This window comes from Podarcis melisellensis, assembly GCF_964234715.1.
Source record: "Podarcis melisellensis genome assembly, chromosome: 2".
Classification (NCBI taxonomy): Eukaryota; Metazoa; Chordata; class Lepidosauria; order Squamata; family Lacertidae; genus Podarcis; species Podarcis melisellensis.
Genome location: NC_138529.1, coordinates 7,259,827 through 7,286,449, shown reverse-complemented (window position 1 = coordinate 7,286,449; position 26,623 = coordinate 7,259,827). Strand labels below are relative to the sequence as shown.

General features: G+C 43.7%; 2 protein-coding genes across 3 annotated transcripts in view; one reads left to right on the top strand and one right to left on the bottom strand.

Moving 5' to 3' along the window:
- The window catches only part of PRIM1 (DNA primase subunit 1), a 136,858-nt gene that overhangs the window by 49,157 nt on the left and 61,078 nt on the right, over positions 1–26,623 (top strand). The window lies entirely within an intron of this gene.
- Positions 8,120–15,543, bottom strand: LOC309362907 (17-beta-hydroxysteroid dehydrogenase type 6-like). Its single transcript, XM_081898935.1, has 4 exons — positions 15,002–15,543; positions 11,094–11,352; positions 10,364–10,521; positions 8,120–8,670 (listed from the first exon to the last, which is right to left on the bottom strand). Exons 1-4 carry the CDS (start codon positions 15,312–15,314, stop codon positions 8,453–8,455), a joined length of 948 nt encoding a protein of 315 aa, XP_081755061.1. The 5' UTR covers positions 15,315–15,543; the 3' UTR covers positions 8,120–8,452.

Genomic DNA, 26,623 nt, shown 5'->3' with positions numbered 1-26,623 from the left:
GAAGGAGGGGAAAGCGAATAAGAAGTTTTCCTCTGCCAGCAGCCGGGACATTTTGCCAGAGTCTGCCCTCAGAAAAAGGCGTGGCAAGGAATGGTGGGGGCAGTTGGGAGTGAGGAGGAAAGAGATAAGGAGCAGGGAAACGGCAATGCTTGGCTGCAGGAAAGCGGGCACAGCAGCCAGGCGAGCAACCAGTAGAAGTGCCCAAACCAGACCCTCCCCAAGCAGCCATAGCCATAGAGGTGGTGCTAGAACTCCCCAACGGACACCCAATTAAGGTGAAGGCACTGCTGGATTCGGACAGCTCTTGCAACTTCTTTAGCAAGGATTTTGCGCTGGAACACCAGCTCCATGTGGTGCCTCTAGAACACCCCTTGCAAGTAACAACCATTGATGGGAGAGAACTCTTGGGGGGGGAGTTACCCACCAGACCCCTCCCATGAAAATGACGGTCACCAGGCACACAGAGGCAATTGCCTTTCACGTGGCCACATTAGCAGGACCACCTATCATACTGGGAATGAGTTGGCTAGCACTGCACGACGCAGTAGTAGGGTGGCACCAGCGGACAGTCACCTTTGGTCAGCCCACTCCGTAGAGCACTGTCACGGGGGGGAAACCTGAGGATGGCAGTAGCCAGGGTGGCAGGGATGGCGGTAGGGGAAAAGGGGAGAGTACCACCTCAGTACGCTGACTGGGAAGAAGTCTTCAGCGAGAAGGAGGTGAATAGGCTACCCCCTCACAGGCCCTTTGACTGTCAGATCAACCTACTCCCAGGGGCTCAGCTGCCAGTGGGTAAGCTGTACGCCATGTCAGATAGGGAGATGCAGGAATTGCAGAAGTTTATTGACAAGAACCTGAAGAGAGGTTTCATATGGGAATCTAGGGCGGTGGGGGGTAGTCCAGTGTTCTTTGTGGACAAGAGAGACTCCAAAGATCCCAGGTTGGTCGTAGATTACAGGGGGGTCAACCTTGTGTCGGAACCAGTGACCTTCCCAATGCCCAGAATTGATGACATTTTGACCAGGGTAAGGAAGGGGAAGGTTTTTACCAAGCTGGACCTTCGGGGGGGGCGTACAATTTGATAAGGATGAGGGAGGGGGATGAATGGAAAACCACCATGTTCACTCCTCTGGGGGCCTTTGAGTACTTAGTTATGTCTTTTGGACTACAATCAGGCTCAAGCACATTTCAAGCTTTCATGCACCACGTGCTAGGGTCCCTGCTGTACAAGAAATGCGTGGCTTTCTTGGACGACATGCTAATCTACTCGGAGAACGAAGAGCAGCATGTAAAGGGCATCAGGGAAGTGCTGAAAAGACTGCAGGAGCACCAGCTGTGGGTCAAACTGGAGAAGTGCCAATTCCACGCCCGAGAGGTGGAGCTCCTGGGTTACAGGTTGTCGGACAAAGGCTTAGCCATGGACCCAGGCAAGGTGCAGGCAGTGCTAGAATGGAAGACTCCCAAGAACCAGAAGGACGTGCAGAGGTTCCTGGGGTTTGGAAACTTCTATAGGAAGTTCATCAAGAACTTCGCCCATTTAATGGCACCCATAACCGATTGCCTCAGCAGCAAGAAGAAGTTTGAATGGACGGAAGAGGCTCAGCAGTCCTTTGAAAAGCTAAAGAGGGTGTTCTCTTCGGAAGAGCAACTCTTACACGTGGATCTGCAGAAGCCGATGAGGCTGGAGACGCGTCAGACAGAGCGGTGGGAGCCGTATTGCTCCAGCCGGGAAATCGGGGAGTGTGGAAGCCGTGCGCCTTTTTCTCAAGGAAGCTGAACAAGTCAGAACAAAACTACACGGTGTATGATCGGGAGCTGCTGGCAATTCACGAGGCTTTTCACCGCTGGAGACATTTTCTAATAGGTGCACAGCACAAGATCCAGGTGTGTACGGACCATAAGAACCTGGAATATTGGAGGACTGCGAGAGTCCTGAACCAAAGACAGGTGCGGTGGGCACAGGAGTTTTCCAAGTTTTATTTTGAGATTAGGTACATGCCTGGGAAGGAAAACGTCAGAGCAGACGCTCTCTCCCGCAAACCCGAGTACAAGGTGGAGAGGGAGGCGAGTGGAATATTTGGTGGCTTGGGAGGGGGAGTCAGAATCGGAGAACACATGGGTTCCAGCAGAAGACATCAGGGATGAGTATCTGCAGGAGGAGTTTCATCGCTGGTTCCCAAGGAAGCCCAAACCACTAGGGAGGTTCTGGGTGGAGCAATTTGGTCCCACGGATGATGAAGAAGAGTTTGTGGGATTTCCCGCCTCCGAAGAGGAGGAAGGGGGGTTATCCGAGGGAGAGGAATCCGACTGGGGAGATTGGGCAGCGGGAAGAGACAGCAGCAGGGGGAGAGCGGTGTTTGAATCATCAGAGGGAGGGGATAGCTCCTTCCAGGGGTTCCCCGCATCACCGTCCAAAGAACGGACGAGGAGGGGGAGGGCCCTGGAAGGTGGATGTCAGGGAACTGACATCGGAGCCGAGTGGAGAGGTAAGGCTCCCCAATGATGCCGGAGAGGGAACTAGCAAGGAGAGAGAGAGAGCTTCCGCTGGGGAAGGAAACCAAGGTGACACCAGGAAGAAAGGAGAGGCTGAGAGTACTTCGGAGAGGAAGCTCCGAGACTCTTCCAGTGAGATCAGTGAGGAGAGCGCAGGACCACCACTTGGCACGCCCACTCTGCACAGAAGGCTTCCACGCAGAGAAGCGAGGCGGAGACTTGCTGTTAAGGAATTCTTATGTTGGAAGAAGTTCAGGAAACGCCCACTGACGGATTCTGCCAGTGACTGAGACAGTCGCGCTGTTAGGGCTGTCAAACCGGGGAAAGGTTCAGCTATACAACCAGCTTGGAGCAGTTTGGAATTTATGCATAAGCAACTCCAATTCCCATTACACCTGCTATTGTGAAGGCCCACTCACGTGTGCCATGTGTGCTATAAGATGCATAGCCCGCTTGTGATAAGCCGCAGAAACTACACCCATAAAGACCTGGTAACCATCTAACCAATTATCAAAAGTGTGTTCCGCCCAGGGGGGGTCCTATATCTCCGTTTCCCATAATTACGTTTTTTCTCCCCTTTACCAGTCATGTTAGTTGGGGGGAGGAGAGTTAATATGTCAATGTAATCCCCGTTGAGTATATTAGTCCTCTTCTTCTTAGATAAATGATTGCCTAGTATAAAATCAGTGGACATATTGGTGGATGTTTTTACATCTTCCACCAACACCCCCCTCTTTCCATTCCAGGGACCAGTTAAAGGACCTGCAGTGGGAATTAACCCTCCTTTCATGCACCCACAAAGGGAGCCCAAAAATATCCTTGCCCTGGCCCCAGTAATCCTCCATGGGAGCGTCGCTATCCGAATCTGAAGCGGAGGTACCTGACTCATCCTCGGAGTCCGACTTCCTGCTCTTCTTGCCTTTTTTCACAGTGTGCTTCCTCTTGGACTTCCTTTTTCCACCCTGCTGAACAGCGTTGGCTACCGTTTGGACCGTGGCCGGGGTGTATGGCGTCCCTGTTGTTCCTCCTCATCAGACAATCCAGAGTCCCCCTCCACCGTCGTGAGCTGCTGTGATGAATCCTGAAAGACTAGGCATACCTATGTCCTGATGATAATTAGTATTGTTGGCTCCCCCAGGAGGAGCTCTGCCGCCTGAGGAACCCGAATTGGACCCAAGGGATAGAGCGGACTGCAAGCGGGTTCTATGTGGTGACACTGCAGTGGGGTCCCGATGGGGCTATGCCCGGCCTGCGGTGGGGTCCCGGTGGGGCTATGCCTGACATAGTCCCGGTGGGGCTATGCCCGGCCTGGCAGCAGAGGTACTCGGGCACTCCTGATTACTGGGTATGGTGTCAGGAATGTAATCCTGTAAGGCCGGCAGTGGAGCTGGGAGAGGTATGGCTCTTGGCCGACATTGCCTATAAAAGGTCTCAAATGCCGCGACGAACTGAGCAAATGCTTGTGGGTTGCACGGCATGACTGGCACCAGTGCATCCGTTTGAGTGGCGCCTTTGCTCCCCTTGCGGGAAGATGCCTGCTGATTATTCTTAGGAGGCATGGCGAAAGGAGCATACCACCAGCAGCACGTAGGTTATTTATTTATTTATTTATGTATTTGTTTATTAATATCTATTTTTATTTTATTTTTATTTTTATATATAATTGTTATTTTTAAATTTTATTTATTACTTATTTATTTATACACTATTATTATTAACCTTTGTCGTTAATTATTCTCTTCTATAAGTCTTTACCTATTTGTTTATTTATTTTATTTATTTGTTTGTTTATCTATCTATGTATCTTTCTATTTACCTAATTATCTTTTTAACTATCTATCATCTATATCTATATCTATCTATCATCTATGTATCTGTCTAAATATATATCAACTATTATTGGTTATAAAATTTGCTTAAGGAAAACACTTGTCACTAAACCCTTAGGCTTAGCTCAGTATTGCCCAAGCTGACCACTTTAAAAGCACAGCAATACTGCTGTAAGCTAACTGCGTAGGCAGCGGTGCAACGCTTATCGGCTGCAGTGTTTACTACTTATTTATCAAACTGTACCAATTAACTTTTGAGCAGCACAATAAACAGCACGGAGCACTTTTCCGATTTTGAATGTACTCCCGTCAGTTAAATCAAATGCTTTAAGTTGGCTCCCACAGATTGCAACAATAGACTTCCCCCTGCTGTGATGAATCCTGAAAGAGACTAGGCATACCTATGTCCTGATGAGAATTGGTATTGTTGGCTCCCCCAGGAGGAGCTCTGCCGCCTGAGGAACCCGAATTGGACCCAAGCAAGCCACAAAATAATCCTTCCGATGGGGCTACAGGGTAGCAGCCCACCAGCACAGAGAAAGCTCTGCCTGCACAGGCAGTGGCTTTATTTTGAAGGCAGTGGCTTTATATGAAGGTAATGACCGCCCTCTTAGTACGAGAGCCTATAATGAAACGGCAGCTTAAAATTGCCGCTGAGATGCGATGCTGGCCAGGCCGTGCCTCACCTAAAATGGCGGATCACGTGGGCTCACTTAAAATGGCGGCGCCGGCAGACGTTGTCTTGGCAACAGCATGGCTATAGGGATTTTAAACGGGGAAAATTCCCCCCCAAGGCACGCCGTAACGCAAATAAATTCAAATAACCAGATAAATTTCAACCGCGAATGAATCGCTAATTATGCTCGCCGATTGCCTCTCCCTAGGTGGCCACCGAAAACAAAGCCTGCCTGTACCACATGGGCTCGGGTAGCCTAGCGACGCTGTGTAGCGGCGACCAACAACAGGCAACACACACAAGCGACCGCTTCAATTCGGACTGCAGTTTAATAAAATACGCGACTAAAAGCCTTTGGTACTGCTGACTCCTGCGTCCTCTGAGCTACCAATAAAATTATTAATCTTTCCCCCGCACACAGTTAGCAAATTTTATGAAAAGTTAATCGGCAGGCAGCTGCTGCCTCACCTAAGATGGCCGCAGTTCAAGGGAAGGAAACCTCCAACCATGTGGGCTACCACAATGCAATGCTGCTCGAGCTACCGCGGCAACCTTCAAAAATGATTGTGCTGGCTAAAACCCCCAAACCTCAGGGGGCTGCTCTTTCCCCCGCTCCCATCACAGCTCATGCAACCAAAACAATGCCCCCTTATAAGATACCACTCCATGGAGAGGAGTTGGAGCTCCCAGACTGCAGGGAAACTGCTGGAAAATACCCGTGAAATTCTGACTCTAGCTCCCGACTCGCGGAGGAGGCGGTTGCATTGAAATCAGCCTCGGTGAGCGGCGTCCGGCGCAACGAGGTCACGCGAACCTCCAGAATCCGGGTGCTGGCAGGCGGGCAATTATGAACGAAAACTTGCAACTTAACCCCCCCCCCCCAGTGATTTCAGGTCTGATCCATAAAATAGGCTCCTAATGCAGCGACTCTTCGACCGTTGTCGGCGACTGCTCCGTTCCACACGGCCGGGATGAAGCCGGGTTAAGTGAGGTGAGTGAGGTGAACGGGGATTCCCTTGTTCCGTAGGGGCTGGAGCCAGCCCCTGCGCATGTGGGGGAGGGGTGTGAAGCCCGCAACCCCACCTCCTTTGCCAGCACAGAAGTGGCTTTTTCAATTACAATCCAATAATTGCCTCATTATAACAATACCAGTTTATAATACAATTATTAATACCAATGGTTCCAAGTCTGAATTATATAATTTAGATAAAGTGACCCCCTTTGTGCTAAATTTGATGATTCTATTATTTTCTTTATTTCTGCCTTCCAAAATCTTATTAATTTCCATTAGATTCCAGTCATAATAATAATCCCTTATACAAGAACTGCAATATTAATAACTTCTATTCGTGTTGACAGGTTAAATGATTTATGAAACTACAAGTGAGGAACTCAAACTACATCCTTGTTCTTCCTGTGTGTGGCAATTCTTCTGCCTGTGGTGTTTCTTCCGGTCCTTGTAAGATGTTATGTCTCCCCACCCACCCAGTTGTTGCTGTTATTCTTCATGCCTTGGGCGGAGCTGATATCCCAATGTTGTTCCAGAAATTTCTCCCTTGCTCCATCCCGTGCTTCGTTGTTTTGAAACTTTAACAAATCCTAGAATACATATCAACCAAAATATAGACCACAAGAATAATACTACATCCACACTTCCAAAATCTAGCATACATCCAAATGTTGGGAACCTGGAACAATAATTGTCTCCTCCTCTTCTTCTTCTTCTTCTTCTTCTTCTTCTTCTTCTTCTCCTCCTTCTCCTTCTCCTTCTCCTTCTTCTTCTTCTTCTTCTTCTTCTCCTTCTTCTTCTTCTTCTTCTCCTTCTTCTTCTTCTTCTATAATTTTTATTTGAATTTTACAACATTATAACAATACCAAACATTATAACAATACCAAATCCATATTCACATGTAGAGATTTCTCTGAATCTTCAGACTTCCCCCTTCCACTCCATGGGCGCTATTATCAAACCTACCAAGTTGGTTGATGTTGACCGGTTTTGGCACCTAAGGTTAGATAACTTATGCATTTAGGGACACCAAGGATCTTGCAAAGAAAAGTGGCTTGAATTTGTTCGACCCTTTCCCTCTATTCTGATATATGTAGGGATAGAACAAAGATGTCCAATCATTTGTATGGTGGATGGGGAAAGACTTGGTAGGTCAGGCTTCCAGAAGACGTAGTGGACCAGCCTCCACCACATCCCATGTACCTAGAATGCCCCAGATCTTTTCTGTGAAGACGACAGATGCTAATCTTGCGGCACCCCATTTTTCTTAACTGTGGTCTCCTCATACATCATAAAGGTGTTCATAGGAATGTAACTTGCAAAAATTCAGAAGGATGAGTGTAGGGGATTGGAGGTTATGATGAATGACCAACCAACCAACCATCCCACACCTTCCGTATTCTCTTAGCTTTCACCTCTCTCCTCCTGCTTTGAGGTAGCCTGCCTAGGTTTTCCCAGAATTCTTATCCTTGAGTACATCAAACACAGTTTTCAGTCCATGTTGGGTCCAGTATTCTGCTCCCCTTCCTTCTAGGTTGTGGGTCAGGGCCTCCAGTCTCACACCCCTAGACAATTTCTCCAGCTGCTTTCTCTCTGGCACATGGGGAATCTCTTCCCTGGACATCTCCTGCCCCAGGGAATCTTGCCACCAGTCTAGATCTGGGAGCACTTCCTTCAGAATCCCTGGGCCCACCCCACCCACATGGTGCTCAGAATCCACCCCCTTGTCCTTACTCATGGAGCTAAAAAAAGACATATTATTTCCCCAGTGACTCTGGGCGACCCAGGTTGTTGCTGCCAGAACTGAGACAGGGCCCCAAGCATTTCCAAAAGGGAAGGTAGCCAGTCCTGGAGAAGGAAAACTCTGGTTCTCAACCTCCACTGCCTTGCAGCCAAACTCATTCATGAGAAAGTTATTGAGACACTGAGATTAACCCTGAGATTAACCCTGAGGTAATATCATGATCCTGCCTTGACCTCAGTGTACTTTGGGGATCAACCAAAGGTATTAATTTGTTTCCTGGAACTATAGGCCAAATGCCACATCAACCCAGTTTTTCAGTGGTGCATCTGTGTGGCGTGAGAGAAATCCTCATTGAGTAGGACATTACATTGCAACAGATAAACATTTTAATAGACTTCTACTCTAGAATTCCAATTGTAATGCAACAAAATACATTGTATAGATAAAGATATAAAAGAAGCTATAAGCTACAATAAAAAACAACTGAGCCCCCTATCATGGCACATTGCAGTTGCTGCAATGGGTAGCAAAATGATTGAGTGGTCCAGCAAGACCTTCAGCAATTCTCAAGTGGTCCGTGGGAAGAAAAGTATCAGAACCACTGGTTTAGAACTTCAGAAAAGAGAAACAACGGAACATCGTTAATAGTGCAAAGACTTCCCTGGTTCATTTGGAGAACTGACATGTTTCTTCAGCATATTCTACACGGCTTGTGCTGGTTTGGGCCAAATGCATCTCCACAGGAAGTCAAGAATGGAGTCTGGCAAGTAAAAGATAGGAACGTAGAAGAGTTTGGCATCCCATCCTGGACAGTAGCGGATGTGAGGGGAGCAGGAGGTCAGGGCATGTTCTATAGAGTCCGTGACCAGTTGAAAGTTGCTGCTGCCGTTGAAGGAGAAGAATTTTAATAATTTGAGACCTGTGTGTGGGATGTAGGAAAGAAAAGAAAACTTAGTGATGCAAAAACAATTTTAATAATTTGAGACCTGTGTGTGGGATGTAGGAAAGAAAAGAAAACTTAGTGATGCAAAAACATGTATGTATTTATTTCTGCATTTATTGATTTGATTTCTATGCTGCCCTATACCTCCGCAGGAGATTGCCTAAATATTTTAGGTTCGGAAGGGATAGGTTAGCTTCTGGATTTCTCTGCCTAGGAGGTCTAAATTTAAGGAGGAGTATTGGGAGCATTTTCTGTTGTTTTAAGACGGAACCTTTTTCAACAGAGGATTAGACATTGTCAATCTGTATTTCAGGATGTAGGTGGGGCTTGAGAGTTGTATCTAGGTGAGGGTTGCCATACGCCGGGTTCAGGGGCAGGCAACCCAGGCTCTGTCTCTGTCTCGGGCAGGGCCGGATTTAGGCTTGATGAGGCCCTAGGCTACTGAAGATATTGGGGCCCTTTATATGTCTAGTTGTCCTTTGTCAACAACCAACTGTCACTGTTTTTTGTGTTGAATATATGCTATATGGTAATTTATGGACCTAACAGGTATCTAAAGCCATTTGCACATAAGAAAATAAATATTTTATTTTATTTGTTTTTTTGACTTATATTTTGGAAATGTACATCTAGGGGTTTTTTTCCTTTAATTTTTTTGGGGGGGCCCAAGAGAGTGGGACCCTAAGCCATAGCGTGTTTAGCTTATACGTAAATCCGACACTGGTCTCGGGCTCTGGCAGGGCAACCTGCTCGGGTGCCTGGGGTAGCACTCCAAGGGCAGGGCAAGCCGCCCATGGGAGTGTGGCATACCGCGGGGCCTCGCAAGACGAAATTAATCCGTTCCACTAGTCTCTTCGTCTTGCGGTTTTTTTGTCTTGCGAAGCACGGCTATTAGCGGCTTAGCAGCTTAGTGGCTATTAGCGGCTTAGCAGCTATTAACAGCTTAGCGGCTTTAAGAAAAAGGAAACAAACTCGCAAGAACTCACAAGACATTCCGTCTTGCGAAGCAAGCCCATAAGGAAAATCGTCTAGCGAAGCAACACAAAACCCGAAAAACCCTTTCGTCTTGCGCGTTTTTCGTTTTGCAAGGCATTCGTCTTGCGGGGCACCACTGTATGCCAAATCGAATCAAAGATCAAATGACAGGATAGGAATGGGTGTGATTTCATATCTCTCCAGATACAGACCTGAACGTGTCACATTAGCTAGGTTCAGCCCCCACTCCTAAATATAATCAGCATTGTAAATAGACTTCATGCCCCCCCCATCTCCATCTACCTCAGTCACTGAAAAGGCAAATGGTTAAAAATATCTGGGATATTGGCCAGTACAGTGTACATAACAGACTTTTATGTTTTTAAAGGGGGGGAGTTTCATTCACACACACACAAACATGTGTCAGTGTGTCTATTGGAAGGGTGATGTAGTCGAAAAACTTGGGAATCATAACAACATCTTACTGATGGGTGGAGAGGGGTGGGATTTGGAAACCAGCAATTTAGGCTGGTGGGTCTCAGGGTCTCTCTCTCTCTCTCTCTCTCTCTCTCTCTCTCTGGGTGTGTGGGTGTTTTCCACTGCAACAGTGTGACTTATTAGCACATGCTTTAATTGCAGGCTTTCGCACAATGCAAACCAAACTGAATTCTTCCCCCCGCCCATTTCTACTCACTGCGCTCAAAGTAGCGCTGCCCATAGGCTTCCTTGATGTCAGAAGGGGCTTGGCTCCATGCATGCTTGTAGCTCTCTACCGTGTTTGACTGAATGGGTGTTTTGAAACAACCAGGTTCAATAATGCTGACTTGGACCCCGAAAGGATGCATCTCTCGCCTGAATTGAGGAGGAAAAATCAAGAAACACGTCTTCTTACTGAACCAGACTAATAAGGAAGATCATGATTTGGCTTCCATGGAATAGAACTTCTTTCCTTAAAGTAGAAGAAGAACAAGCAGAGGAAAAGGAAGAGGAAGAGGGAGGAGGAGGAGGAGGAGGAGGAGGAGGAGGAGGAGGAGGAGAAGGGAGAAAGAGAGGGAGGGAGGGAGGGAGGGAGGGAGGGAGGGAGGGAGGGAGGGAGGGAGATGTGGTGAAATGCAGCCTCATGTCTTCTTCTGTCTTGAGGCACCAGGGCATTGTCTATGACCCGGCATCAGGCATATTCAGAGGCAGCCACCAGGAGGTTGGTGCTTACAACTCTTGCTGATACATTAAATTGTTTCCTCAAGAAAAAGAGCTGACCTAGGTGTGCAAACCCCTGCTGATTACTTGGTAAGTCTCTGGTGCAGTCCACATGTCCCAGCACCTGCTCTTTAGTCATTGCTGTCCTCTGCTTGAAACTTAGCTGGAGAAGCAGATATCCCACTAAAGCAAGGAGAAAGAGGAAGGTACAGAACTATCATTTTTACCTCAGGATGTCAGAGAGGGCTTCCACGCCGTACTTGGATGCGGCATAGGGTACTCCAAAGCATGCCCGTCGTCCCATCATACTGGACATGTTGACCACCCTCCCTCTGGCTCTTCTCACCAGGGGCAGCGTGTGTAGCGTCATGTCAATCATCCCAAGAAAGTTGACACCGATCATCTTTGCAACGCCATCTTTGGTCAGCCACTCAGTGGGAGCTGATGGGGCACCAGTGCCTGCATTGTTCACCAAACCCCAGAGCCCTATGTGAGAAGAAAAAATTATTCTTATTGTTCCAGGTTCTCACCTGCCCTAATAATTGGATATACACAATTCTTTGGAAATGTGGGTATATCTGCATTCTTGTGAGCGCGCTCTCTCTCTGTGTGTGTCTGTGTGTGTGTGTGCACGCAGATACACACAATGATACATTTCCCATTAATACTATATGCACTGCCAAGGATGACGCTGTTAAGTCAAGGCACCCATCTTAGCTTCTATCCCACACATCTTTTGCTCACTTAGTGCTTGGGATCCATGCACAGACACTCTTGCAACTTCCGTCCTTGCCCTCTGTCAAATGAGCACAGCACTGAAGTGGAGGATAGTATGGAGCCCTGGGCATCAATTTGCACAGCAGCCACCTGATTTCCCTGCATGCTGTCAGAGAATGGAGTCTGTTTTATAATAATAATCCGTGCAAACAAATGCACTGTTTTTCATGAAATATTTCCCATATTGTAGTCCAAAATTTCCCCCCCCCCAATCCCTCAGAAGGAGGTTTTTCCTTCTGCACCACAGCTAATGGACGCCATTTTCTCAACTCCTTTATCTTTTGCTAAGTCAAATTAGAACTTCAAACGAGGCCTGCACAGCCAGATAACTAATTACTTTTTAAAAAATAATTATATTTTATTAATTTTTCCATACAATCGTACCACATTACAATTTCTCTTAAACTTTTCGATTTTATGACTTCCTTCGGCTTCTCTGCCAATCATTCGAAATTAAATTTCTTTAAATACACATTTCCAAATTTTGATATTGCCTTTATTCCTACCCCCCTCTTATATTTTACTTTTTTACAATATTTCCTATTTTATCACAGAGCTTCTCTAAATGCCACTAACGTTATTTCGTTATCACTTATACATTCCCAGTAATCTGTTAATTTTCCCCAGTCCTTGATGAATTTTTGATCTCGTTGATATCTAATCTTCCCAGTCAGTTTATCAAGTTCTGCATAGTCCATCAGCTTCATTCTCCATTCCTCCAACGTTGGTAATTGTTCTTGTTTCCATTTCTGAGCCAGTAATATTCTTGCCGCTGTTACTGCATATTGGAAAATTTTGTGGTCCTTTCTATTTATTTCATTGCCAACAATTCCTAAGAGAAAAGCCTCTGGTTTCTTAACAAATGTATATTTCAACATTTTTTTCAATTCATTGTATATCAACTCCCAGAAGCTTTTCACTTTCTTGCATTCCTACCACATATGAAAAAATGTACCATCTATTTCTTTACATTTCCAACACTTCTTACATGTTTTGTACATTTTTGCAAGTTTTACTGGTGTAATGTACCATCTATATATCATTTTCATAACATTTTCCTTTAATGCAGTACACACAGTAAATTTAATACTTTCATTCCATAGTTTTATCCAATCGTTAAATTGTATATTATGTCCAATATCTCTGGCCCATTTTATCATAACTGATTTAACTTCTTCATCTTTCGTATGCCATTCCAACAATATCTTATACATTTTGGATAGGATTTTATGTTCATTATTTATTCTTTCTATTTGAAATTTAGAATCCTTCTCTGCATATCCATATTCTTTAAAATCTTTTTTGAACATTTCGTGTATCTGAAAATAATGCAACCAATCATACACAAACACTTTCACTTCTTCATAACCCTAATCCTAACCCTAACAATTCTGTATTTTCTAATTTTATCCATTCCTTTAACCAACAGAGACATGAGGCTTCGTAGTACAGTTTCAAGTCTGGCAAGGCGAAGCCTCCTCTTTCTTTTGCATCAGTTAGTAACTTAAATTAAATTCTTGGCTTCTTTCCCTGCCAGATATACCTTGAAATAGCTCTTTGCCATTCTTTAAAGACCCCAGTCCCCTTGATTATTGGAATCGTTTGATACAGAAACAATAGGTTTGGTAGCACGCTCATCTTTATCGTTGCAATCCTTCCCCAAAATGACAATTTCATTCGTCCCCACACCTCCAGATCTTTCTTTATCCCATTCCACACTGGTATGCAATTATTCTGGTATAGATCTATATTCTTGGGGGTTATCCAAATACCTAAATATTTCACCTTTTTCACCACCTCTATGCCAGCTTGTTGCTGTATGTTCTCTATCTTATCTTGATCCATGTTCTTGACAATTATTTTAGTCTTTTTCTTATTCAATATAAATCCTGCCACTTGGCCAAATCTTTCTACCTCCATAAGTATATTTTTCATGCTTTCCAAAGGCTCTTCCACCGTTATGACTAGGTCATCCCCATAGGCTTTCACCTTATATTCATTTCGGCCTACTGTAACCCCTTTTATTGTCTCATTTTCTCTTAGTGATTTTAGAAAAACCTCCAGTACCATGATGAATAACAATGGTGAGAGTGGACATCCCTGTCGCGTACCTTTGGATATCCCTATTTCCTCCGTAATCATATTGTTTACAATTAATTTCGCTTTTTGCTCAGTATAGATTGCTTTTATTCCATTGAGAAATTCCTTCCCCACCTCCATATATTCTAAGCTTTTTAGCATGAAGTCCCAAGATATGTTGTCAAAGGCCTTTTCTGCATCCACAAATATTAGCATAGCTTGTTTCTCATTTCTGGCAGTCAGATATTCCAAAATGTTAATTATATTCCTTACATTGTCTCTAATCTGTCTGCCAGGTAGGAAACCCGCTTGATCCTTATGTATAATATCTTGCAGTATTTTTTTTATCCTTTTAGCCAAAATACTTGCGAAAATTTTATAATCTGTATTAAGTAATGAAATAGGCCTATAGTTTTTTTTTACTTGTGTTAAATCAGAGTCTTGTTTCAGAATAAATGTAATAAATGCTTCCTTCCATGTATCCGGAATGTCTCTTTCCTTAAGAATGTTGTCCATAACTTCTTTCAAGGGCAACGACAGAATGTGTTTCATTTCTTTGTAATATCTTGCTGTAAATCCATCAGGCCCTGGAGCTTTCCCTGCCAGATAACTAATTACAATTGGAAATCTGCCTGCATTCCATTTAATGTTTGTTCTTTCTTGGTGAGGTTTGGCATAGAAGTGTAGATGTAGATATATAGAAGGAAAAATAACCGCTCACCTCACATTAATGAAAACACAACAATAGAGTCCTTTACAAAACCTTGACATCCAAATATTGGTTCGTTTAGGAGATCTTTTTTATCTCCTTTCCAGAACATGCCTGTTTCTTAGTCCAAATTTTCATAATTTTGAGAACACAGGGACCCCCCAGCTCATGAGACTGTTTCTGGAAGGTTCCCAGTTTTTGCTGTGGTCATCACCCTGCCCCCCTGCCCCCACATCTTGTTGCGGAGGGCAGATAATGGACGATCTGAGGGTGGCACAGCCTCCCCTACCCGGGGGGGGGCAGCAGGGCTAATTACCTTCATATTAACCCTGAATTACTGACAAGTCTGAGGGTTCGATCTCTTGGGAGGCAACCATATCTCACGGCTGGAAACCAGAAGCCTGGATTAATTGTTTCTAATAGGTTTTTTTGAATAGTACTTGTTCATTTGATATATTGGGAGTCACTTTGGCCACATTTTGTGGGAAAGTGGAATAAAGATAAGCAGATGATGATACAGATAATCCCTGGCCTGATCCAAAGCATGGAAACAACAGAACAAAAAGCTACCTTTGTTCCCCACTTGTTCTTTCACCCACTCCGTCGCGGCCGCCACACTCTCCTTACTGGTGACATCCAGAATGGTGGTTTTCAAGCGCTCTGAGGTGACCTTGCCCAGCTGCTCTGCCCCTTTCTGCGTGAGACAGGCTGCCAGCACCCGCAGACCCCGGGCATCCAGCTGCCTGGCAAGTAGGTTTCCAAAGCCAGAGTCACACCCCGTGATGAAGACATATTTCTCCGTCAGGTTCTCCACCGTCTGTCTCTCCTGGTACCATCGGCGAAGGAAGTAAAGCCCCAGCAGGGCAGCCAGGTAGAGCCACATGGCTGAAACCTGCAGGCAATAAGCTTGCAAGAGTGGGGACACACAGGGACCTAGCAAGCCTTGGAGAAACCAAATCCCAACGCCTGCTCCAACATGAAGCTTGCTGCTCTATTTAGCCTCCCTCGCAGTGTTATTGAGGGGAGGGAGGAATTTTGCATGAAGCAATGAGCTGCTTGGAGCAGAGGTAAGCCAAAACAAGTATAAACAATAGCTCTAGCTAGCTGCTTATTCACTGAACAGCCAAATGAAGAGGAACAGTATGATCCTATAAATATTTGACATAAGCAACACTAAGCTCAGATATTGTGCAAGCCCAGCATCCAACAGGTCACACGCCTTATTTTGCCATCACTGCATCACATGTTGCACTTGCTCAAGGTCCAATCCCCAATTTGTTTTGTTTCTTAATTTTATTTTTCGAGTTGTCAGTTTTACAAAAGAACTGAAATGCAGTACATCTTCAGAAATAAAAACATAATTTGACTTCCCTCCTCCCCTTCTGTTTCACCTTCTGGTTTCACTTTTATCACTGCATTTCCCCTCTAGTTCCTTATAATTGTTACTGTCTAGTTTCCAAATAAGTTATTATTTAACTTCTTGTGTTGTTTTCTTCCTGCTAATGTAGTTAAATGTTTGCAAATATTTTTTAAATAATCCACGTATTCCCCCCATTCTTTAGTGATTCTTTATTGACCTGATTTTTAAACACATGTGACATAGTTTGTCATATGATGAACTGGAGAATATAATGAGAAGTACAAGATCAAGAGATGTTTTTCCAATTTAAGCAAATCAATTGTGCGCATCAGGAAATATAGCTCCACTTTCTGCTTTCTTTCTTGCCCTCTCTCTTTCTCCCCCAGCCAATGGGAAAAGGCCTCCAACACTTCCGGACTGAAGCTTAAAAAGTCCAAGCATTGGTTGTGTAACACAAAGGACACCAAGTTCAGGAACAACACCCCATCAACTGCCAGCAGTTGAAAGTTCTACAGACGAGGTAAGAAACTCATAAAAATAATTGTTCAGTCTTTGATTTTTCATGGCTATGTTTAAAGGCATCTTCTGACATCTGTGCAAGGACCAAGGTTTGTGCTTGTCCTCCAGCACACCCTTTCAGGGCAGCGATGATGAACCTATGGCTCAATGGCTGTGTTGCCTAATCTTGTACAGTCATACCTCGGGTTGAATGCGCTTCGTGTTGAGCACGTTCGAGTTGCGCTCCATGGCAACCCGGAATTAACGGAGCTCATTACTTCCTCTTTTTTAAATAAAATTTTTATTAAGATTTTTACATTACAAAATAGAAAAAGAAAAAAGAAAAAGTACAAAATAAAAATTATTAAAAACAATCAATCTTTTCATCACATTATTTTTCATTTACTTGTTTCTCGGACCTCCTCGTACCTCCCTTTTTTGTATTCCAATTCAATTTATTAGTTCAGCAGTTTCTTTCCCTCTTTTTTCTTCCCTCTTTTTTCTACCCAGATCTTTAATCTTAAATTATGATAACCTTGAATTTTTACTTATAAAAAAACCCATTTTTTTCATATTCTTTTATACCATTATAGCTAGAAACCACTTAATTTCATTCAAACATCATTCTAAGATTCATTAATTTTACAATGTCTCTGTAGATAGTCTTTAAATTTCTTCCAGTCTTCTTCCACTGACTCTTCTCCCTGATCTCGGATCCTGCCAGTCATTTCCGCCAATTCCATGTAATCCATCACCTTCATCTGCCATTCTTCCAGAGTGGGTAAATCTTGTGTCTTCCAATATTTTGCAATAAGTATTCTTGCTGCTGTTGTAGCATACATAAAGAAAGTTCTATCCTTCTTTAACACCGATTGGTCAACAATGCCCAGGAGAAAGGCCTCTGGTTTCTTCAAGAAGGTATATTTAAATACCTTTTTCAATTCATTATATATTGTCTCCCAGAAAGCCTTAATCCTTGGGCACGTCCACCAAAGGTGAAAGAATGTACCTTCAGTTTCTTTACATTTCCAACATTTATTATCGGGCAAGTGGTAGATTTTTGCTAGCTTAACTGGGGTCATGTACCACCTGTATATCATTTTCATAATATTCTCTCTTAAGGCATTACATGCCGTAAACTTCATACCTGTGGTCCATAACTGTTCCCAGTCAGCAAACATAATATTGTATCCAACATCTTGTACCCATTTAATCATAACAGATTTCACCGTTTCATCCTGAGTATTCCATTTCAACAGCAAGTTATACATCCTTGACAAATTCTTAGTTTTGGGTTCTAACAGTTCTGTTTCTAATTTTGATTTTTCCACCTGGAAGCCAATTTTCTTGTCCAAATTATATGCCTCCATTATCTGATAATAATGAAGCCAGTCTCGCACTTTGTTCCTTAGTTTCTCAAAACTCTGCAGTTTTAGTCTATCTCCATCTTGTTCCAAAATTTCCCAATATTTCGGCCATTTAGCCTCCATAGTGAGCTTTTTCTGAGCTTTCGCTTCCATCGGTGACAGCCACCTTGGGGTTTTATTTTCCAATAAATCCTTGTATCTTATCCAAACATTAAACAATGCTTTCCTAACAATATGGTTTTTAAATGCTTTATGCGCTTTGACCTTATCATACCACAGATATGCATGCTGTAATGGGAATTGGGGTTGCTTGTGTGTAAATTCCAAACTGCTCCAAGCTGGTTGTATAGCTGAACCTTTCCCCGGTTTGACAGCCCTAACAGCGCGACTGTCTCAGTCACTGGCAGAATCCGTCAGTGGGCGTTTCCTGAACTTCTTCCAACATAAGAATTCCTTGACAGCAAGTCTCCGCCTCGCTTCTCTGCGCGGAAGCCTTCTGCGCAGAGTGGGCGTGCCAAGCGGTGGTCCTGCGCTCTCCCCACTGATCTCACTGGAAGAGTCTCGGAGCCTTCCTTCCAAGGTACTCTCAGCCTCTCCTTTCTTCCTGGTGTCACCTTGCTTTCCTTCCCCAGTGGAAGCTCTCTCTCTCTCCTTGCTAGTTCCCTCTCCGGCATCATTGGGGAGCCTTACCTCTCCACTCGGCTCCGATGACAGTTCCCTGACACATGCCATCCAAATACGTTATTAAAACCTTCCAAATCCAAAATGTCTGTGTTTTCAAGAAGTAGCCATTCTTTCAACCAGCAGAAAGCTGCTGATTCATAATAAAGTTTAAAGTCTGGCAAAGCGAATCCACCTCTTTCCTTTGCGTCCGTTAATATTTTAAATTTTATTCTAGGCTTCTTGCCCTGCCAGACAAATCTTGAAATATCTCTCTGCCATTTCTTGAAACAGTCCATCTTGTCCACAATTTGCAATGCCTTAAACAAAAACAACATTCTAGACAATACATTCATTTTTATAGCAGCGATACGGCCCAGCAATGAAAGTTTCAAATTTGACCATATTTCTAAATCTTTTTTCACTTCACCCCAGCATTTTTCATAGTTATCTTTAAATAAGTTCCCATTTTTTGCTGTCATATTGATCCCCAAGTATTTAACTTTCTTAACCACTGTTAAACCTGTCATGTTCTGAAACCTCTCTCTCTCAATTTGTGTTAAATTTTTCTCTAAAACCTTGGTTTTTGACTTATTCAATTTAAACCCAGTGACCTGACCAAATTCATGAATCAGTTCTAAAACCCTTTTAGTACTAGATTCTGGCTCCTGTAACGTCAATACTAAGTCATCTGCAAATGCTCTCAATTTGTACTGTCTGGCTCCGACCTGTATACCTTTAACCAACTGGTCCCTTCTGATCATGTTCAGCAAAACCTCCAGGACCGATATAAAAAGCAATGGGGAAATTGGGCAACCTTGTCGTGTCCCTTTTTCTATTTTAAATTCTTCCGTCACCACATTGTTTACAATTAATTTTGCCTTTTGTTCTGACTATATTGCACTTATACCATTTTCAAAACCTTGGCCTACCCCCATACCCTGTAAGTTCTTTTTCATAAAAGTCCAAGAAATGTTGTCAAAGGCTTTCTCCGCATCCACAAATATCAAAGCTGCCTTAGTATTTATATTCTCTTGCAATTTCTCTATGGTATTAATTATATTTCTCACATTATCAGAAAGATGTCTTCCTGGGAGAAAACCTGCTTGGTCTTTTTGTATCTCTTCCACTAACACTCTTTTTAGTCTTTTAGCTAAAATATCTGCAAAAATTTTGTAATCCACATTAAGCAGAGATATGGGACGGTAGTTCTTGAGCTGCGTCTTTTCAGTCTCTGTTTTCGGTACAAGTGTAATATATGCTTCTTTCCACGACTCTGGTGCCATCTTCCCCTCCATTATTTCATTACAGACTTCTTTCAAAGGTTGTACTAACCATTCCCTTAAGGATCTGTAGTATCTAGAAGTCAGTCCATCCGGTCCTGGAGATTTGCCCAGTTGCATATTCTGGATGGCACCTTCTATCTCCTGTTCAGTTATTTTATAACTCAACATTAATTTATTTTCTTGAGAGATTTTTTGTAATCCATTTTCCTTCAAGAATCAGTCTATGTCGATTTCTCTCTGTGGCCCTTGTGTATATAGTTGTTTAAAATACCTCTGGAAACAGTTTCTGATCTCAGCTGGGTTCTGTATATTCCTTCCTTCCACTTCTAAATTTGTGATTGTATTTAGTTTTTGTCTTTTTTTCATTTGCCAAGCCAACAGTTTCCCACATTTGTTAGCTGACTCAAATGTCTTTTGTCTCATTTGTTTAATTTTCCACTCAATCTCTTGGTTCATCATTTTCATAAGTTGCACTTGGTATAACTTTATTTCTCTCAAAATCTCCTGCGACTTGGGTTTTGCTCTCAATTTTTTTTCACCTTCCTTTATTTTCTCCAAAATTTTGTCCTTCTTATCATTCTGGATTCTCTTTTTTAATGCATTCTGTTGTATCAAGAACCCTCTCATAACCGCCTTGCTGGCATCCCAGATTACTCTTTTTTCCACATCAGTGTTCATATTTATCTCAAAATAGTCTCTCAAGGTTTTTTGGCCCTTCTTTAAAACTTCTTCATCTCTAAATAAGGTGTCATTCATCCTCCATCTGAAGGAACCAGTTGGTATTAGTTTCAACTCCATCTTGACAGCGTTATGGTCGGAGCAGGTTTTTGGGCAAATTTCCACTTTTCTTGTCTTTGGAGCCAGTCCTCTAGTTACCCATATTTGGTCAATTCTAGTCCATGTCATTTTGGCTTCAGAAAAGAAGGTTCCCTCCTTAGCCAAGGGGTTCTTTATTCTCCAAATATCAACTAAATCCAAGTTGTCTGTCATCTCAAAAAAGGTTTTCGGTAGTCTACCATCCTTGGTGACTACCTGTCTTTGTGCCTTGTCCATATGTGTAGATACCACTCCATTCATGTCTCCAAGCAAAATTACATTGTAATCCAAATAGTCCATCAGGATCTCATGCAACTTTTTAAAGAAGTCTCCCTGTATTTGAATTTCAACTGCCACAAATCTTCCTTGGTCATCTTTGAATATAAATTTCGGTTGCAATCTCTCTTTTGCATAAATCACAACTCCTCTTTTTTTTACCTTGTCCGATGAAATAAACTCCTGACCAAGTCTTTTGTTAATCAATAATTTCCTGTGTAGCCTTGTTATATGAGTTTCTTGTAAACAAATCAGATCCAATTGTTCCTTTTTTAATAAGTGAAACCCAGATCTCCTCTTCTGAGGGGAGTTCAAACCATTACAATTCCAGCTTAATAGTTGCAGAGCCATGATGTAGATACTATGCTTCTCCTCCAACTGCGCCCAGTGCCTGTACCTGTTCTGTTGGTGGTATCACCTTCTTCAAACGCTCTTTTAATTCAGGAGGTAGATCTGGTATATCCAAAGTTTCACTTACAAGTGTTTTTAACTCTCCTTCGGTTTTCTTCTGCAAGTCTTCTCCGTGGTCTCTCCAAAATTTGGTTTTGTTGTCCTCTGATCTTATTTTTATCTTCTTGCCTTTGTAGCTGAAAGAGAGGCCTTGAGGGAATTCCCACCTGAAAAAGATTCCATTACTTCTCAGCAGTGCAGTCAAGTCCCTGTAGTTGGACCTAAGGTCCAAAAGATGTTTCGGAATATCCTTAAATATCTCCACTCTTGACTGATGTATCACCAAAGTTTTCTGGAAGTGCAGACTCAAGATTTTATCTCTCTCCTCTTTTGTTCGGAGGGTAATCAAACAGTCTCTTGCTCTATTCTTTCTCCCTCCTTTCCCGAGTCTAAAAGCACTCACTATCTTGAAGCTGTCCTTCTCCAAATCTGGATTCCAAAAGTCTGCAAATTCCTTTGTAGGAAATTCAATCAAATTATCTTTCTCCAATTCAGGAACCACCCTGACCCTTAAATTAGCTTGTTTCTCCCTCAACTCAATCATAGAAAGTATTGATCTGTGGTCTTATAATTGTTTGTGTATCGGTGGTAACTTCTCTTCTACAACAGTGGCTGTATAGGTTGCAATTTCTTTTGCCTCATCAGCTGTCTTTTGTATTGAAGTTGATTCCTGTACTAATTTCTGGATGGTCTCAGTATTAATGTTTACCTTCTGACGCAAATTATTAATGCTTGTGGTATTTTGATTAATACTTGTAGTGTTTTGGTCAATTTTACTCGATGCCTCGGCTAATTGTTTACTTATTTTATCCAAAGATTCATTTATTTTACTAAGAGCCTGGGCCAGGGCATCAGCAGCAGCCATACCTTTAGGCTTAGATTGTGCCAATGGGGTTATTATTGACAAGCCAGAAGGGCCAGATGTCGAAGCTCTCCTTTGCAGCCCACTGTCTGTACGAAGTACTCTGCCAGATCTGGTTGCTTGTTGGGACTCTAACTTGTCTTTCCCATCAGCCATAACCCTCCAGATAAAAGCCAAGGTCAGTCACTGTGATGGGATAATGAGCTGCTTGTGCATAAAAGCTTGATCCCTCTGGGGTTTGGCTGGTCAACCAAACCCAGGCACTAACGGAGCCCCCAAAGCATGACTCCGTCAGTCGCTGGTAGCATCTGACAGTGGGCGTCTACGGAATTTACTCCAACATAAAAGCTGTTTGACGGACATGCGCCTTCGTGACTCTCTGCGTGACAGGTTCCGGCGAAGGGTGGGAGTTGCTAACGGGGGTCTTGTTACCTCTGCACTATTCTCACTAGAAGTATCCCAGAGCCTCCCCTCCGATTCCCCTTCCGCTGGAACTCCTGCTCTCCCCCTGCTGGTTCCTTCTTCTGCTGTAGAGTCTCTCCTATTCTCCTGGAGCCTTTCCCCCACCTCTCTCTCCGATGGCAGTTCCCTGACAGTCACACACTCAGAGTCAGAGTTTGTTTTGAAGTGGAAAATTCCCTTAATCCAGCTGCACTTGCAGCAATTTCAAAGTTCCTCTAGGGGGACACAGTAACAACAACAGTCCATAATATTTTAAAGTAGCTTACTTTCCCCTTTCATCCCCCGGTCTCCAAAGGACAACAGTTTCTATTTCAATTTATTTATTGCCTAATACTTTGAAATCAGGAGAAACCAGTCAGTAATATTGTGTCTTAATTGTATCTTCAAACGCAGAGTTAACTGTTGCAAGAAAAAAGTACTTTCAGCAACAACACGTTTCCCAGTACGGCATTTTTACTGTTCACAGAAGCCGATCTCAGGGATTTGAGCGGTGGATTTGGCTGCTCTTGCTCTCTCTTTTTGCAGGGAAATACTGTTCAAATCCTTTCCCCCCTCCTCCCCTGTATCAAAGGGGGGATAACGCTTGTTTGATGTTCGGATTGTAATCCTTAAAAATGTCCTTTGAGGTTTCAGCTTACAAGTTCATTGCTTTACTTCCTTTACAAGAACGGGAGGCAGACTTCCTGTTTATACCTCTCCGCATTCGGTGTCAAATCGTTTTATACAGTTCCTTTAATTGCCAAATTGACCTACTCACGGATCGTTGATCTTAGTGCCAAATTTTCAGGAAGAAGGCAGCGCTCTCCGGCAACGGCTTCGTGGCTTCACTCCACGGAAAAAGCAGATGACTCACAGCACAGCGCCACTTCCCCGCTCCGCTCCAGAGCCCAGAACTGGACTCCTTTGCCGATTGGGGGGGCGCAAAAGGTGCCCGCCGAGTCCCACGGTCACAGGCTTCACCCGCCTGTGATTTTTGAGGGTCCCCGCTGCGCCGTAGCGGTAAAGACCCAGTTTCCGCGGAGCCAGTCCCCTCCGAGTTAAGGGGAATCAGCCATTTTCCGATGGCGCCACCCCGGAAGTAGCAGCTCATTACTTCCGGGTTTCGCCGCTTGCGCATGTGCAGAGGCTCAAAATGACATCACGCGCATGCACAGAAGCGGGGAGAAGCGGCGCGTGCATGCGCAGATGTACCATCACTAGTTACATTTGATTCTAGATGCAAACGGGGCTCCAGAACGGATCCCGTTCGTATCCAGAGGTACCACTGTATTGGCTTAATTTAATGTGTGCGTGTGTGCAGACACAAGTGAATGTGCAAAGCCTGAGGGAGAGGAAAGCAGACAGGGAAAATCCAGGTGGGGAAGCTGAAGTGAACAGAGAGTGAAGAGTGGAGAGAAAAGGGCGGCCAGCCCACAGCCAGAGGGTTATGCTTTCCCTGGCAGTAATCTGGACCTACAAATCTACAGAGTCTCTCCTGTGTCAATCAGAGTTGCTTGATCCATGATCCAGGGAAGAACGAAGGTGCTTCTTGAGAGCTTAGAGTGAAGAGGGGGTCCCATTGGTGTTTGTGAGCTACCCAACATTAAAAAATGTGTGGGTTGAGTATTCTGCTCCAGTGTTAACCTGCAGAGAAGGGAAGGTTCTTTTTGAATGAGTGAGTCTCATAGCACCTTTATGAAACATTTATTTACGTGACATTAAGCACTTTCCTTCCATACATTTTTATTATGGATACTCCACAATAGAGACCTTGATTGAAAGCAACACAGGCCTGTGGATCCTGATGCTACTTCTAAATAAAAACGGTATTGGGAGACCTAATTGGGGATTCCTCACATATGTGTTTTTGACTATAACATTCTGCACGATTCATATTCTCCATGGAGAATTTAGCTGCCCTGCTGTTGATGCCCAGGAGTGCCTTTGGCCCTTATACTCTGTCTGTTATCTTCCCTGCAGGTTTCAGCCATGTGACTCCCAATACAGTGGTACCTCCGGTTAAGTAATTAATTCGTTCTGGAGGTCCGTTCTTAAGCTGAAACTGTTCCTAACCTGAAGCACCACTTTAGCTAATGGGGCCTCCTGCTGCCGCTGCACCGCCGGAGCGCGATTTCTGTTCTCATCCTGAAGCAAAGTTCTTAACCCGAGGTTAGTGGAGTCTGTAACCTGAAGTGTATGTAACCTGAAGCGTATGTAACCCGAAGTACCACTGTATATCAAAAATAAAATGTATGACCATTTTAAAAAGTATTAGAATCAACTAATACCAGGATTGCCAAATAACCTGAAAGATTATTGCTTTGTGCCTTTGACAGCAGCTTGTTCTGTGAAGTCACACAGTGAAACTTCATTTTGTATGAAGATAAATGTTCCTGTCTGATAATGTCCACTGATCAACCTGATTCTAAAAGCACAGATATGACTCTCAGCACTGCGCCACTTCCCCCTCTTCACTTCGGAGCCCGTTGGTGGGTTCCTTAGCGGGTTGGGGGAGGCGCTAAAGGTGCCCGCCGAGTCCCATGGTCACAGGCTTCATCCGCCTGTGATTTTTGAGAGGGTCCCCGCTTCGCCGCAGCGGATACGACCCGTTTCGCGCAGAGCTGGTCCCTCCAGTTCAGAGGGAGGCAGCCATTGCCGAAGGCGCCACCCCGGAAGTCCGTGGAGCAAAGCCGCATAGCTGCTGCCGGAGAGCGCTGCCTTTTTTCCTGGAACAATTGGGATTTTAAAACAACAACCCGTGAGTAGTACGGAAATTGGATCCTTTAAATATCTTTAAATTCGGCACTGATCGGGGAGGGTCCAAACAGGAAGTCCACCTCCCCTTTCTGTAAATATTCTAAAGCAAAGCACCTCCAACTAAGGTCGTGGAGAGCTTTATCTTTTGCAAAAGATTTTAATTCTACTGATTGAGATTACAAGAAAAATTATTTGGAACCAGGGGAACCTGCAGGAGAAGAACTAAATTTAAAAATTGATGTGCCACCCCCCACCCCCGGACCCGGGAGTGGGCTGTGAGAGCTGGGTGATGAGCAATTGAACAATTTGACAGCTGTCAAGTTAGTTGTCAAGATACAAAAAGAGGACTTTGTCTCTGCTGCTTATATTGGTTACAAGTTTATATTTTAAAAGAAGGAAGGACTGCTACAATTTAACGTATGGAACTTTTGGTTTTGTGCTGAAAGGAGTAAAAAGAAACTTAAATCCCCCTGGAGGGAGTCTTGGGACATTGCATTAAGAACCAGCTGAGAAATTGTTTTTTGACCTTGATATGCTTAAGAATGGCAGTTGGTAAGGAAATCCAGTCTGAACTGAACAGGACTTTCTTTCTCTTGGGAAAGTTGCAAGGTCAAATAGGTGTTTTGACTACAAACGTTACAACTTTGGGCACAAGAGCTAGTACTAGCAATTAACTTGATAAGAACTTGGTACAGGAATTCTACTTAACTGAACAAACAGAGAAAATTGAGAAGGAGAATAATGTTGCCTTTGAAGAGAAGAAAGGGGGGGACTCAACCCTGCAGATGCAAAAGGTGAGCTGCAACTTGAGGCTTGACATGATGGTAGCAAGAAGAAACAAATTTCTGAAGATGGAAGCCTGGCCTGAATTGGAAAATGAAAGATGGAGAGACCTCCTTATCTGGAGATCATATGACCCTTGGATTATAAATTTGATTCAGCTGGAGAATGAAACAAGATGTGGAACACCCTATAGGCCTTATCGTCAAGTATGTAGGCCTGACTGGAAGAAACGTGGATGCTGCAGGGCGGGAGTCTCCCCGAGATTTGGTCTTGAATATTAAAGACTATCAAAAAGACTGGCAGAGGAGCTATGAGAGAGATTTAAGAGCCTCGGACATAACATCACCGGGTTGATGGTCTTATTTTGAGATTTGTTGGGGACTGAAAACAGGAAGGGGGATGGGTGGAACGAAAAATGGGAATTTAAAGTGTACATAATATAAGTTGCTTTTTTGTTTTTTGTTTTTGTTTTTTGTCTTACTTTTAGGAGAATTGGAAATTCGTGGAAGGGAATTTTCTTTCGATCTTAGGGAAATGTTTTAAGAACAAGTACCGGTATATAGGTTTGGATGAGAGTTAAGTTTGGATAAAGTGATAAAGTAAAAAAGTGGTTTTAAAAATATGGTAAAATTAAGG

Bases quoted from the DNA above. Each gene is read 5' to 3' on its own strand.
- LOC309362907 (XM_081898935.1), bottom strand. From the start codon at position 15,314: ATGTGGCTCTACCTGGCTGCCCTGCTGGGGCTTTACTTCCTTCGCCGA. The intron at 10,522-11,093 runs GTAAAAATGATA...TCCTCAATTCAG, and splicing joins GCCCTCTCTGACATCCTGAG to GCGAGAGATGCATCCTTTCG. The intron at 8,671-10,363 runs GTGAGTAGAAAT...TCCCACACACAG, and splicing joins GCAGCGCTACTTTGAGCGCA to GTCTCAAATTATTAAAATTC.